Genomic DNA, 14,794 nt, shown 5'->3' on the forward strand with positions numbered 1-14,794 from the left:
GAGTTGGCGACTCTGGGTTCAGCACCTGTTCACACTCAGTCTATGTTTGGATGTGCAGGTCAGGTTTTTGAAATGTATTCTCTAGCCTTCTGATCGTGCACTCCCCGCCTCCTAGCTTCAGGTGTTTTAATTATAGTAGGTCCAATACCCCTCCACATAGAGAGAGAATTTGAGTCCAAGAAGAGGTTTTTACATGTACCCATTCAGATGGAGACGTTTATTCTCAGTGAGGTAGGTCAAATGTAGGACCTCGTATAAGAGAGATGCCTTAACGTGGCTACGAGGTACACATAAAATTGGCCATTTTTGTGCGCTAAAAGCTCTCATTTTTCATATTTCTAGTGCAGTAATGCAGTTCAAATTTCGTTTTTTCAAGTTTGCATGTTTTGGCGCTGCAGTGTGCTGCCCTATTTATTTAACTATATACGAGTTGGCGACTCTGGGTTCAGCACCTGTTCACACTCAGTCTATGTTTGGATGTGCAGGTCAGGTTTTTGAAATGTATTCTCTAGCCTTCTGATCGTGCACTCCCCGCCTCCTAGCTTCAGGTGTTTTAATTATAGTAGGTCCAATACCCCTCCACATAGAGAGAGAATTTGAGTCCAAGAAGAGGTTTTTACATGTACCCATTCAGATGGAGACGTTTATTCTCAGTGAGGTAGGTCAAACGTAGGACCTCGTATAAGAGAGATGCCTTAACGTGGCTACGAGGTACACATAAAATTGGCCATTTTTGTGCGCTAAAAGCTCTCATTTTTCATATTTCTAGTGCAGTAATGCAGTTCAAATTTCGTTTTTTCAAGTTTGCATGTTTTGGCGCTGCAGTGTGCTGCCCTATTTATTTAACTATATACGAGTTGGCGACTCTGGGTTCAGCACCTGTTCACACTCAGTCTATGTTTGGATGTGCAGGTCAGGTTTTTGAAATGTATTCTCTAGCCTTCTGATCGTGCACTCCCCGCCTCCTAGCTTCAGGTGTTTTAATTATAGTAGGTCCAATACCCCTCCACATAGAGAGAGAATTTGAGTCCAAGAAGAGGTTTTTACATGTACCCATTCAGATGGAGACGTTTATTCTCAGTGAGGTAGGTCAAACGTAGGACCTCGTATAAGAGAGATGCCTTAACGTGGCTACGAGGTACACATAAAATTGGCCATTTTTGTGCGCTAAAAGCTCTCATTTTTCATATTTCTAGTGCAGTAATGCAGTTCAAATTTCGTTTTTTCAAGTTTGCATGTTTTGGCGCTGCAGTGTGCTGCCCTATTTATTTAACTATATACGAGTTGGCGACTCTGGGTTCAGCACCTGTTCACACTCAGTCTATGTTTGGATGTGCAGGTCAGGTTTTTGAAATGTATTCTCTAGCCTTCTGATCGTGCACTCCCCGCCTCCTAGCTTCAGGTGTTTTAATTATAGTAGGTCCAATACCCCTCCACATAGAGAGAGAATTTGAGTCCAAGAAGAGGTTTTTACATGTACCCATTCAGATGGAGACGTTTATTCTCAGTGAGGTAGGTCAAACGTAGGACCTCGTATAAGAGAGATGCCTTAACGTGGCTACGAGGTACACATAAAATTGGCCATTTTTGTGCGCTAAAAGCTCTCATTTTTCATATTTCTAGTGCAGTAATGCAGTTCAAATTTCGTTTTTTCAAGTTTGCATGTTTTGGCGCTGCAGTGTGCTGCCCTATTTATTTAACTATATACGAGTTGGCGACTCTGGGTTCAGCACCTGTTCACACTCAGTCTATGTTTGGATGTGCAGGTCAGGTTTGTGAAATGTATTCTCTAGCCTTCTGATCGTGCACTCCCCGCCTCCTAGCTTCAGGTGTTTTAATTATAGTAGGTCCAATACCCCTCCACATAGAGAGAGAATTTGAGTCCAAGAAGAGGTTTTTACATGTACCCATTCAGATGGAGACGTTTATTCTCAGTGAGGTAGGTCAAACGTAGGACCTCGTATAAGAGAGATGCCTTAACGTGGCTACGAGGTACACATAAAATTGGCCATTTTTGTGCACTAAAAGCTCTCATTTTTCATATTTCTAGTGCAGTATTACGAGTTCATAGACACCAAACATGTCTAGGTTCTTTTTCATTTAAGTGGTGAAATAAAATACAAAGTTTGTAAAAAAAATAAAAAGTTGTCATTTTCCAAGACCTATATCGTCTCCATTTTTTGTGATCAGGGACTCGGTGGGTGCAAATTTTTTGCACACCGAGCTGATGTTTTTATTGATACAGTTTTGGTGCAGATACAATCTTTTGCTTGTTATTGCACTTTAATGCAATGTTATGGTGACAAAAAAAGTGTAATTCTGGCATTTAGTTTTTTTCGCGTTACACTGTATACTGATCGGATTAATTGTTTTTATATATTGATAGATGAATGCGGCGATACCAAATATGTGTATGTTTTATTTTTGTTTTATTTTGAATGGAGTGAAAGGAGGTGATTTGAACTTTTACATTTTTATTTTTTTATATTTCTAAAAACATTCTTTTTCACTTTAGACAAGCTTCTATATTCTCCACGGGAGACTAGAAGCTGTGATCATCTGATCACTTGTGCTACTCCCTGCTCTGTGTAGCAGAAATACTCACTTGCTATGAGCGCCAATTGCTGGGCGGCGCTCATAGCAATCCGGCTATGACAACCACAGGGGTCTGCTGCAGACCCCAGACTATCATGCCAACTCATCGGCGACCCGCGGTCATGTGACACAGGCATCGATGCGCGTGGCTTGAGACACACTTTTTGCGCAAGCATGTTAAATGCCACAATCAGAGATTGACATCGGTCTTTAACATGTTAACAGCCGCAGGTGAATCACGATTCCACCTGCGGTTGTTAGGGGCACATGTCAGCTGATCAGATCAGCTGTCATGTGTTGGAAGCTGTGCGGGCTCATCGCCGGAGCACACACCAAACAAGGGGGAGGCACCCAATGATGAACACTGCACGTCAATGGGCGTGAAGGGGTTAAAGAGAAATATATTAAACGATGCACTAAATATTTACCTACAAAACTACTGTATATACCAGCCTACTCAGCAAATCTTGCTGAAATAGTTTATTTGGTAGATCACACTGTATGTTTAAGGTGATAGATTCCCTTTAAGGCCAGTAAATGTGCTGTAGTGATGTTGTAGGTACGTAAAGAGATGGACATAGACATTGTTCTCCTTGGAGTGAGCTATTTATGTATAAATCTTCTGTACAGAACTGCATCACTCAAATCCTTTAAAGGGAACGTGTCAAACTTCTACACCCCCAAACCATTAATATGACTGTGTAACCATTTAAAAATAAGCAAAATGATCCTTTTATGTCCCGAAAATGTTGCTCTAGCAGAAAAAAAATCATGTTTTGAAGTTCTGCATATATGTCTGAAAGTGCCTTGGGGCGTGACAATGTCCTACAGACGACCAAACAATCCAAAACCTGCCAGGCACTGAAGTACCTACTACCCCGTTTCCTCTCATTGCATAAGAAATGGAAGTAACTATTTGTGAGAAGCTAAGAGAATAGACAGCGAAATAAAGAATGGATCTGTAGAACTTACCACAGTAATCTGGAGTCCTCCATCTAATGCATATATTATGTTTACTGCACAGGGCTACATATGCAGAAAGAGCGTCACATTCATAGTTTAGAAAGTATGTACTGTTGATCCACATCTTCTCACAGAAGTCTTGTGGGGAGACCTACAAATTAGATCATATGTAAACTGAACTTTAGCAACCCAAGTTATTCTGCAGAACTGTAAAGAACTTAATGACAATTTTAAAAAAGCTCAGCCTTGTAAAGAAAGGCAATTAGCACATTTCTACAAAACAAAGTATGTAACATATGGCATAGATAAATTGTCCTGTTGCTCATGTTATATATATGTATACGCAATCTTGTTGGGCTAACCCCCAACAATACTTATATTATTACAGTAATAATATTTATGGATATGTAAGAGAAGTTCTACGTTAGAAAAATGATCAATCTACTCCTATTACATGATAATGAGCATGGTTTTTATGGAAGTGGTGTCTTGCTTCATTTTGGTCATGTCTGGAGTGGACTATCTATCCATACATCCATTCATCTATATACAGTCGTGAAAATTCTAGAAAATTATCGCAATTATTCATGTTTTGTTATACACAAAAAAGAGGAAAAAATGGCAAATTGGACATACTGCAGTTTTAATAACATTACCTTTAATAACATATTATTATGCATGTTTGGTTCATTATCCTTGATGTCAAGCTTGGATATTGAGAAAACTATGTTTCTACACTGACAATATAGTATACAGTCCATTATGTGAATATTTGATTTATATGATTTATATAAATATAGTCCTATATACTATGCAATTACTCTCTTGCTGATTTTTGGAGGATAACCTATTACCTGTGTATTTTAGATAGTGTTTTTCATGCTTCCTCATTGGTATGTGGTGCCAATGCTTGGCTAACTTGATGTATATATACGTCTTTATAAAATATATTTAAATAAAGTTATTAATTTTAAAGGAATCTTTTTATTTTGCATGGTTACTTTACACCTTCTTTTTCTATATGATTGATATTATCATTGTGTAATACCATTATTTATGGTCCTTAATAATGAGTATTAATTCATTACAGAGAACTGTATATATATTAGTATTTCTATAGTCATACAAATTAATAAATTATGGTCTATCTTTCTATATGTACTGTAGATCTAAATACAGTATATATATAGAGAGAGAGAGAGAAAGAGAGAGAGAGAGAGAGAGAAAGAGAGAGAGATGCCCCTTCAATATCATGTTATAGGATTAGATCCTATATATTTTATTTTATTCAGAGAGCTGGTTATTTGGGCCATGGCCACTGGTGTGGATCTGGCCATGAATTTGTTGTCGCTTTTCATTCTAGTTACTGAATAATGAGGTCACATACCTTCCTATGACAGGGGGCGAATACTTTTCTATTGAGTAGTTCCATGCAGTAAGTACAATTATCCTCTGTGCAGTTTCTTACTGGACGTCTTGTGGTAACATCAATAGATTTCTCTATTTCCCAGCTTTTAATAAAGGCTTCTATATCTTCTTTGTTTGTTATTATTGTTCTGTTTTGCATCTTTAAGTCATCATTGGGATCACCATTGCATATTCCTAGAAGAGGCATAAGAGATAATAATGAAAAGACTTCTTTACAGTCTGCAAAATATTTAGAATTGAGAGTCCTCAGTGGTTGATACCTTTTAATGGCTAACTGAAAATATGGTAACAAATTGCAAGTTTTCGAGACTACACAGGTCTCTTCATCAGGCAAAGACTAAAAGAAATTCTGAAGAATCACATATTTATGCACAACATAGCACAGAAAAATAAAGGATAAACCATGGTTAAGACAGGTGACATGAAGCAGAATTACCATGAGTGATAAACAGTTATGTCCATAAATATTAGGTCAGTTCTTAGATAAGGATTGTTTTATTGTCCTCTGATTAGGGTCTCTGTTGTGATGACCCCCCATAGTCTGAGGGGCAAGTTCCTTAGTTGATGTAAAAAGACATAAATCCGTGCGACACATTCATTCCTGCAGTGAGACTGTCAAAGGTCGTCATCAGTTTACTGTATATTCCCATACTCTTCTGTCTCTCTGAGATTTGAAGTTACCTTTTAACACAAGTAATTTCATGTCCATAATGTTATGATTTGGGAGACAAAAATGTATTGCCACAGGTAGATCCATTCTTTTTTCTCCTCCTGCACTGGTTCCTCACAGACTGTACAGTTCTCCTTTAATCAAATTGACCTGTCCACTAGGGCATTTAGCTTGATAAAGCTCCCCATTGATTAAATCTTGTTTTTGACTATGTTCCTCAGTTGTTAGCACAGGATCTGATGCTACAATGCACAATCGCTTGGCACCAATTTCTGAGCTACCGTTGATCTGTGTAATTTAACAATTTGGTATTATCTTGCAAATAGACTGTGAAACAAAATTGGCAATGTCTGTTCAAAATTTAATATTCACATATCATATCTTTAGCTTGGGATTTAATTATAAATTCTGTGACATGAATTACTACATTTATCAAGACCAGTACAGTGTGATATGCAGGCTCGGAGTGGCCTACAGGAGAACCAGAGAATCCTCTGACAGGCCCCTGTGAAGTAGTGCTGATGAACAGTGCTATTGCACTTGATTTATTACTAGTAGAAAAAGGTATCAACTAATCATTCAGTAAATAGGCTAGCCAAATTAATATTTCATAGAAGCAAAATTAAATTTGCGTATTAGGGTCAGGTCATTTCTGCATGTAGCTGAACAGTGGGCCCCAAGAGTCATTGTTTTGGTGGGCCTTTGCCAGTCCAGTCCAACATTGGTGACATATAAGATATTAGATTGTATTGTACAATTTCTATATCATAACTCTATAATTAGGAATGATCAGGACACATTCTGTATACAGCTTCATCACATCCTATAAAAGCTATAGGATGGTACTTTGCTAGTAATATACATTTATAATAGCAAGTTAATTAGTTCTATTATCACATTTTCTACAAGCATAAATGTAACTGAAAATTGTGCAGAATCTGTCATACAATTTTCTTGTATATTGCATAGACTTCTTGTATTCTTGCTTCCTACTAATGTTGGCTTATCAGTTTAGTGCAGTCTTTATGTAATAACTGTTATCTTTCCAGGTAGTGCTTACCACAAAGGCCTTCAGTCTTGATGGACTGGTTGGAATGAAGACCATACTGTATATCTATAATGCCGGTGACGTGAGTCCATTTAATGCTGATACCTGCTGGTGTGTTAATTACATACATAGCTCCAGTGTCTTGGATACATAGACCTTGCTTTGAAAAAGGTAAGGGTTGAAGTACTGAATTCACTTCTACCTGAAACAACAGAAGTATAAACATAAAAATATCAATCCTGAAAGAAAAGGGTGAATTTCAAGTACCCTGGAATGTTTTTTTCTTCTCTATTCTTTTCCTTATTCTCACTCAATTCACATAAATCTTATAAGGTGGATATGAGTTTTACCACCGACATATGTCTGTTAGTATTAAGGTTTCATGTTTTCTATTTGACTTTAACCCAGTGGTGTAATGTTAACCTTTTTGACCACAATGCAACATCCCAAACAGGACCCCCAACTATCAACTATTCGGGGTCTTTAATTGTATGTGCAGGTCAAAGAGACTTTTAGTCCCAATTAAGCTTCAGTGTGACTGAAATCCTTGTAACCACTATAGTTTACCCATGCTTTAGCCAATAGTCTACAAAGCTTGGAGAAGCAATAGGCACCTAAGAATTACGTAAGCCTTGTACTGTACCTCGGAATGCCTCTGATAGCAATTTTCGCTAGGAAGCCATACAGCCTCCATCCACTGTACTGCACCGGTTGTGTCTATGAACCTTACATCAATCTATTTAAGATTTATATACATTTCAATTTCAAGACAGTTCTAGATATTATTAATAGATACTTAGATACGTAATTTTTTATTTTTCTTAAATGATGCTCACCCTCCTGTCCAAACGATTTATGAGCACTTGAAAATTTGCTGTTGTCACATTCAGCTTCTTAAAACATAATCCTGAAGTACCTCCAGCTGCAACCTGTAAATACATTACAAAAAGATATTATATAGATATTGCTATGAACTCAGATAGATATTTTCTTTGATCATTTATCTTTTTATCTTTTAGCTTTTACAGCTTGCATGCATTCCAATGCACAGCACATGATTTGATTCCATTCATTCTGGTTGGCTCGAACTCCAGCCCTTCTATCTCATCTCCAAAATACTTCTTTAAGCGCAAATCAAATTTGGCTGCAGGTTATTTAATTGGATCCTAGTTTAGATGATGATTCAGAAGAGGAAAGAGTAGGGCTTGAAGCCGGGGAGAAAGGTTTATCTGACAAACTCAAGCAACCAAGAGAACATAATTGAGCAGCTTTCAGTGTATGACAAAATATGAAAGCTGGAGAAGACAAACTCCACAATTCAAACCAATTGCAAATGTTGTATTTAATAAAATACTAATAATCTAAAAATATATATACAAAGGGATTTAAAACCTATAAAATGACCCTTACATGAAAAAGTTTTTATAGCTTCTGAAAGTCATAAAGCGGGACTTTCCCTTAAGATCCCCTCTGTCTCCATACTGGAGTGGCACCAAAAGTATGACTTATCACAAACCTGCATAACTTAGTAGCCTACTTATGTGTATAGCCAATAGCATTATTGTCTTGCAATACTGAGGTTTTGAGTTTGTTTCTCCTGGATTCTTGTACAACACTTCAAAACATATCCGAGAGGATACTTGGCCTTGTATTAAATAGTCCATAGTATATGTGAAAAAGGGATAATAGATTGTGACCCCATTAGGAACAAGGATGGATGTGAGAAATGATAATCTCTGTGTAAAGAAGAGCTGACAAAACTTTGGCAAGCAGATGAAATTAATGTGAAAAGTGATGCCCAGTCAAGCAATTAGTCATAGTTTTTACCAAATTAAAAGATTACTCACCAACTTTCGTATAGAATTTACACTCTAGAAAACAAAAAGTGCAAACGTTCAAGTTAGAACTGTTTTCCTCCAACCATAGTTGTTGTAGATTTATATAATATACTGTATTTTTATATCTTAATTATATTCTGTTTAAATGCATGTATCCATTTGGATACAGGAAAGAAATATATCTTGGTACCGTGTTAGCCAGTAGATAGAAAAATATTTAGAATTGAGAGTCCTCAGTGGTTGATACCTTTTAATGGCTAACTGAAAAGATGGTAACAAATTGCAAGCTTTCGAGACTACACAGGTCTCTTCATTAGGCAAAGACTAAAACAAATTCTGAAGAATCACATATTTATGCACAACATGGCATAGAAAAAAAAAGAAAAAAAAGGAAAAAACATGGATAAGACAGGTGACATGAAGCAGAATTACCATGGGTGATAAACAGTTACGTCCATAAATATTGGGTCAATGGATCTACCTGTGGCAATACATTTCTGTCTCCCGAATCATAACATTACGGACATGAAATTACTTGTGTTAAAGGGTAGCTTCAAATCCCAGAGAGACAGAAGAGTCTGGGAATATAAACTGATGACGACCTTTGACACTCACACTGCAGGAATGAATGTGTCTCATGTATTTATGTCTTTTTACATCAACTAAGGAACTTGCCCCTTAGACCATGTGGGGTCATCACAACAGAGACCCTAATCACAGGACAATAAAACAATCCTTATCTAAGAATTGGCCCAATATTTATGGACGTAACTGTTTATCACCCATGGTAATTCTGCTTCATGTCACCTGTATTATCCATGGTTTTTCCTTTTTTTTTCTTTTTTTTTCTATGCCATTTTGTGCATAAATATGTGCTTCTTCAGAATTTGTTTTAGTCTTTGCCTGATGAAGAGACCTGTGTAGTCTCGAAAACTTGCAATTTGTTACCATCTTTTCAGTTAGCCATTAAAAGGTATCAACCACTGAGGACTCTCAATTCTAAATATTTTTGTATCCATTTGGTATTTTTCAAATGGAACCAACAAATGTAATGCTCCAGAATCTCAACTAGGTTAAAGGAAGGTCAGGTTTATAGGTTCTCTAATCAGCCAAACTGTTTTCAGCTGTGCTAACATACTTGCACAAGGGTTTATAAGGGTATTCTAACCATCCATTAGCCTTCTTACACAGTTAGCAAACACAAAGTACCATAAGAACACTGGAGTGATGGTTGTTGGAAATGGACCTCTATACACCTATGCAGGCGTTTGCAGCTAGAATAGTCATTTACCACATTAACAATGTATAAGAGTGTATTTCTGAATCATTTAATGTTAGCTTCATTGGAAAAAACTGTGCTTTTCTTTCAAAAATAAGGAAATTTCTAAGTGACCCTAAACTTTGGAATGGTAGTGTATACTGATATTTAAAAGTTTTTTTAACCACTGAAGGTGTTAGGGTGGTTGGAACGCACCGAGTATACTTAGATATTATTGGTGCGTTCGCAGCCCGGTGTCCACCGTGCAGGAGACCAACCAGCTGCTAGCAAATGGTGGCACGATATGGCGGTAGAAGCGAATTCTGTTAGAGTTGCACAGAAGGGAAAACGCTGTGCCCTGTTAGAGTCACAGGGGAACACAGCTGCCTAACAGAGCAAAAGCAATCAGTGGTCAGGGAGTATCAAGCACACAAACACCTCCTCTCCGGTGGAGCCAGAATTCTAATGGCTTTACGCCAGCCCTGAATTCACTATACAAACTCCTCACCGGAGGTGCCGGTATTCTAGTGGCTTATTGCAGCCGGACCCTGACCACAAGCAGACAAGACTACTGGAATAGCTAAAGCTCATAACAAGCTGATACTAGCGCATGGCCGTGCGGCCATGCAAACCTTTTATAGCTGCAACTTCAGGACCTTCCCAGAGGACCAATGGGAGCTGTTACAGTACCTGAGCAACTTCAGGACCTTCCTAGAGGACCAATGGGAGCTGCCATAGTACCTGAGCATGTGACCCTCGACCTCCAATGAGAGGTCTTACCCCGGGCATGCTCAGAAAGGGAAAAGCAGGACTTAGTCCCAGAGATGTCTGCTCGCCGCTGACCAGTACTGGCTACAATGGCTGCGCCTGGAAAGGGAGCAGTAACCATCCGCACAGTATCAGGCTGAGCCAGACGCTGGGACTGACATCTCCGCTGAGCAGGCTCCACTGCGGCTGGAGAAGAATTTTGAGACTGCAGCGGAGATGGTTCGAGATTCCCCCTGTGCAGAGGCGGGAACTTGACCCATAACAGAAGGTTTTCCAATTGTGACTAATGAATAATCTGTATTACCCAAACAATATATTTCTGAACATTTTTACTGTAATGTGTATTCATAATAAATAATTGTAATTTTTTTTCATTTCCATAGAGATAAATTGTAGTAAATAGACTGTAGAACTTACCAAACTTGGAGGACATTTTTCTATATGGGCAACAATAGTTTCCTTTGGAAGTCTGACCAAGATATATGGTGCAGCGTTATAAAGTGCAATATTATTTCCATCAAATGTTATGATACTCAATTCTGATAACACGGAACATTGGCCTAAAAGAAGAAATTTATGTAATTTATTGAAAACTCTTCTTTAAAAAAAAAATCAATAGTTTGAAATAGTTAGTTATTTGAATATTATATTTTTGAAGTGTTCCGTAATTTGAACATCTGATGCATCACGTGAGCAGAATCAAAATATATCATTTGAACCGTGAGCAGGAACCAAAGGGTTGCTTATAGTTGATAGTTGGAAAGATAAAAAAACTGCATATCTTTCAAGAAATTTGAATCATTTTTAAATTTATCTGCAAAAAAGTAATTTATGTCAGCTATATGGAGGAGTTGATTTAATCCAAAATGTTGCACCTTTTTTCCTATACTTGACATAGTAGCATACTCTATATGACTATATAACAACATCCACCTTCTAGTCCATTTTCAAATTTGGTAAGTGAGAAGGGTCATAAAACATTTTGGAGATTTTGCCACATGCTCAGATGTGCCTTTTTGAAACTGTGTATTTAAGATCTCGTATATGCCAGTAAAAAAAAAATGTGGAGGAGCAAAGACATTTATTAGACTGTCTCGAGTGTTACATTTTTGATAATGGCTTAGGCTCCACTTTGCATACTAAAATTAATGTTAAAGCATACCCGTAATTTTAGGTAATTGTTCAGAATAGACTGGATGTTCGGGTCCGGCTGATTCGGCCGAACAGTTAAAAAAAATTCTGCCTGGGTACCAGAATAGTACCTGAACCCAAACTCGGACCCCATTTACTTGACCCCATTCACATCTAGTGTTTGCCATGCTGTCATATATATGACAACGTGGCAAACACTACCTATGATCGGCGATAAAATCATTACCGCCAGTCAGAGAACTGCAGTTCCCACGTGGTCAAATGACAGCATGGGCCCGAAACTGTGACCGAAGGTAAAAAGTTTACCTCTGGTCACTGGCTTCAGCTCATGAGACTACTACTCTTATCAGCCTAAGCCTGCTGCCATTAACAGCAGCGAGAGCAGGCGGCGGCTGATGGGAGTATTCATCAGCCAGCACCTGTGCTCTAAATAAATAATTTTTCTTAAAACACAGAGTTGGTTCCCCTGTATTTTTTATGACCAACCAGGCAAAACTGACTGCTGCTGCTGCAAGCCTCAGCTGTCAGCTTTAGCAAGGCTGGTTTTCAAATATAGAGGGATCCCCATCCCATTTTTTTTTAATTACTTAAATAAATAATTAAAAAAAAATGTGGTGGAGTGCCCCTCATTTTTGACAACCAGCTAAGCTATTCTCAGGCTGGTAAAGTCCTTTAGTTGAAATAAAAAGACACACTTTTACTTTTTTTACTTAAAAATAACAATCACAATTATACTCACCTAATGTCCATTCCACTGAAGCCATGATCTCCTGTAAAAAAAACTAAACTTAAAAACAACTATCCCTTACCTGTCAAACGTTCTGTTCAATGCCATAATCCATGCCTGGGGATAAACAGTTTTGAACCTGGATGGTGCCAAGATGCAACTATCCAGGCTGAAAACCACTAAAGAATGAGCTGATGTGAGTGCAGCCTCAGTGACTAGCGGTGACATCATCGAGGTTACCGCAGGTCACTGAGGCTGCATTCCCATTTGTGCCTCTGAACTTTGGTGACCTTGGTGAGATCACTGCTAGCACAGTGAGAAAAAGTCTCACGGTGCAGTAGTGAGTTCACTGCAGGTCACCGAGATAAGCTTTACTGTGTGGGTTCACCCATCTCTAATTATGAACTGATAGGTGCACCTCAAGCTGCTCTTCCAATTGTAACCAGGGACAGGAAAGGAATTTTCAATGACTTAGGAGATGATAAAGTTTTGGCTTCCAGTTATCTAATCATGCATCTAAATTCACACATACAAACATGCTTCAAACAAGAAAAAAAAGCAGAGCTAGCAAAACAAAACCTTCTTCATAGGCCTATATAAAGACTTCAAGGCCCAAATCCAAACTAACAGCCCCGTAAATGCATATGAGGCACTTAGTTTGGACCCAGACACCCACAGTCAGTCCAGGCATTGCAGTGCATGCAACGAATGTGCCTACACAGACTTAGACACTGATTCATCAAAACCTGCATTGTTCATGCTAGACTTGATGAGGGATTATGGTGAAGTCAGAGGTGCCTGGCACACACCTCTTAATGATTCAGATTCATCTTAAAAGTGGCTTTCGCCTCACCACAAATGTTACTCCTAACTGGAGTAAGATTTGTGACTTGAGACACGCCACAAAATCTTCATGAATTATACAAGCAGACATTGCCACATCTCAGCCCGCCTCACCCCAGCTTTGCTCATTTTGGAGGAACTGGCTGAACCTGGTGTGAAAACTACAAAAGTCGCTGTTGCGCAAAAGATTGGGACTTTTCAAAGTGTTTTACTCCATATAACTTACAAATTGCCATATGGCAAATAAACCCTAACTAAAGATTCTAAGATTAAAAAAGTAACTTTTATTAAACTATAACAATAATAATGAGATTGTGCTCGTTTATGGGAGTTGAAATTGGAACAGCAATTTCATTGTGAGGGGAGGAATTATATTCACCACTAATGGCTATTACAGTAAGTTGGGCCATTACTATCTAATATGGACTCTATATTTTTAAACAAGCACAATCTCATTAATATTGTAAAAGTTTAATAAAAGCTACTTTTTAATCTTAGAATCTTTAGTTAGGGTCTATTTGCCATTCGGCAATTTGTTAATTATATTGTAAAAACCCCACGTTGATTGTATCTTGAACAATTTTCGATAACTATATTTCTAGCATAAACACTTTGATTAATTGGGGCCTTTGTATTTCTATTTATTACAATATATAGCACAACAAGAGAAAAGCTGCCATTATAATGTAATAGCAACTTTCTTTTCTGTGGCACATGCCAAAGTACCAAAAATCGTTAGCAATATGCTTGAAAACACTAAATACTAAATTATTTAACAAAGCACTTACAAGGACATTCCCATTCTGGACAGCAGCTGTCACTGTTCACTTGGACAGGCATCCCACGAAAGCCACAATCGGGTTTCTCCACATTTTTTTGACAATTACTTGATACATTATATAACATCCATCCCATGTTGATGCAAACATACTGACTGCATGGATCCAGTGGCTCAATGTACCTTGGCTGTGAAAGAAAAATATATAAAACATGTAGTAATATTCTGCATTATTCATAAAATACATTTATTATTTATAAGTTTCACAATACGTTCTGAATCAGTGAAAAGCCCATTGTAAATATAGTGAAATTCCCATAACCGTTACTATGTACACTGCATTAATAATTGAATCAATTCATATTTTACCTGATCATTATACTAGTATGTACAATATTCATCTTCTAAAAAAGATTATCCTGCTTGCAGAGTGTGTGTGTAGAATGAGCTGTCGCTCAAAGTGTCTGGGCATGATTATAGCCGCGCTCATAGTATTCTGAGCAGTGATGTAATCACTCCTCTGCACTGAACCATGTAACTAAGAGAGAGACGTTACATAGTGAACAAATGCATTTTCTTTGCGTAGCTACTAGTGATGAGCGAGTATACTCGTTGCTCGGGTGACCTCCAAATATTTGTTAGTGCTCAGAGATTTCATTTTTGTTGACCAGCTGCATGATTAACGGCTGCTAGCCAGCCTGAGTACATTTGGGGGTTGCCTGGTTG

The 14,794-nt window shown here is 37.9% G+C and overlaps 1 protein-coding gene across 1 annotated transcript in view; it reads right to left on the minus strand.

Annotated features, from left to right (window-relative positions):
• Positions 1-14,794, minus strand: part of OTOGL (otogelin like) — a 316,314-nt gene that overhangs the window by 99,828 nt on the left and 201,692 nt on the right. The window contains exons 37-43 of the mRNA XM_069764433.1: positions 14,079-14,256; positions 10,986-11,128; positions 8,552-8,575; positions 7,541-7,633; positions 6,717-6,906; positions 4,946-5,160; positions 3,568-3,709 (exon numbers count right to left, since the gene is read on the minus strand). Coding sequence (XP_069620534.1) covers positions 3,568-3,709; positions 4,946-5,160; positions 6,717-6,906; positions 7,541-7,633; positions 8,552-8,575; positions 10,986-11,128; positions 14,079-14,256 — 985 coding nt within the window. The remainder of the gene's footprint in view (positions 1-3,567; positions 3,710-4,945; positions 5,161-6,716; positions 6,907-7,540; positions 7,634-8,551; positions 8,576-10,985; positions 11,129-14,078; positions 14,257-14,794) is intronic.

Source organism: Ranitomeya imitator, chromosome 4, assembly GCF_032444005.1.
Source record: "Ranitomeya imitator isolate aRanImi1 chromosome 4, aRanImi1.pri, whole genome shotgun sequence".
Lineage (NCBI taxonomy): Eukaryota > Metazoa > Chordata > Amphibia > Anura > Dendrobatidae > Ranitomeya > Ranitomeya imitator.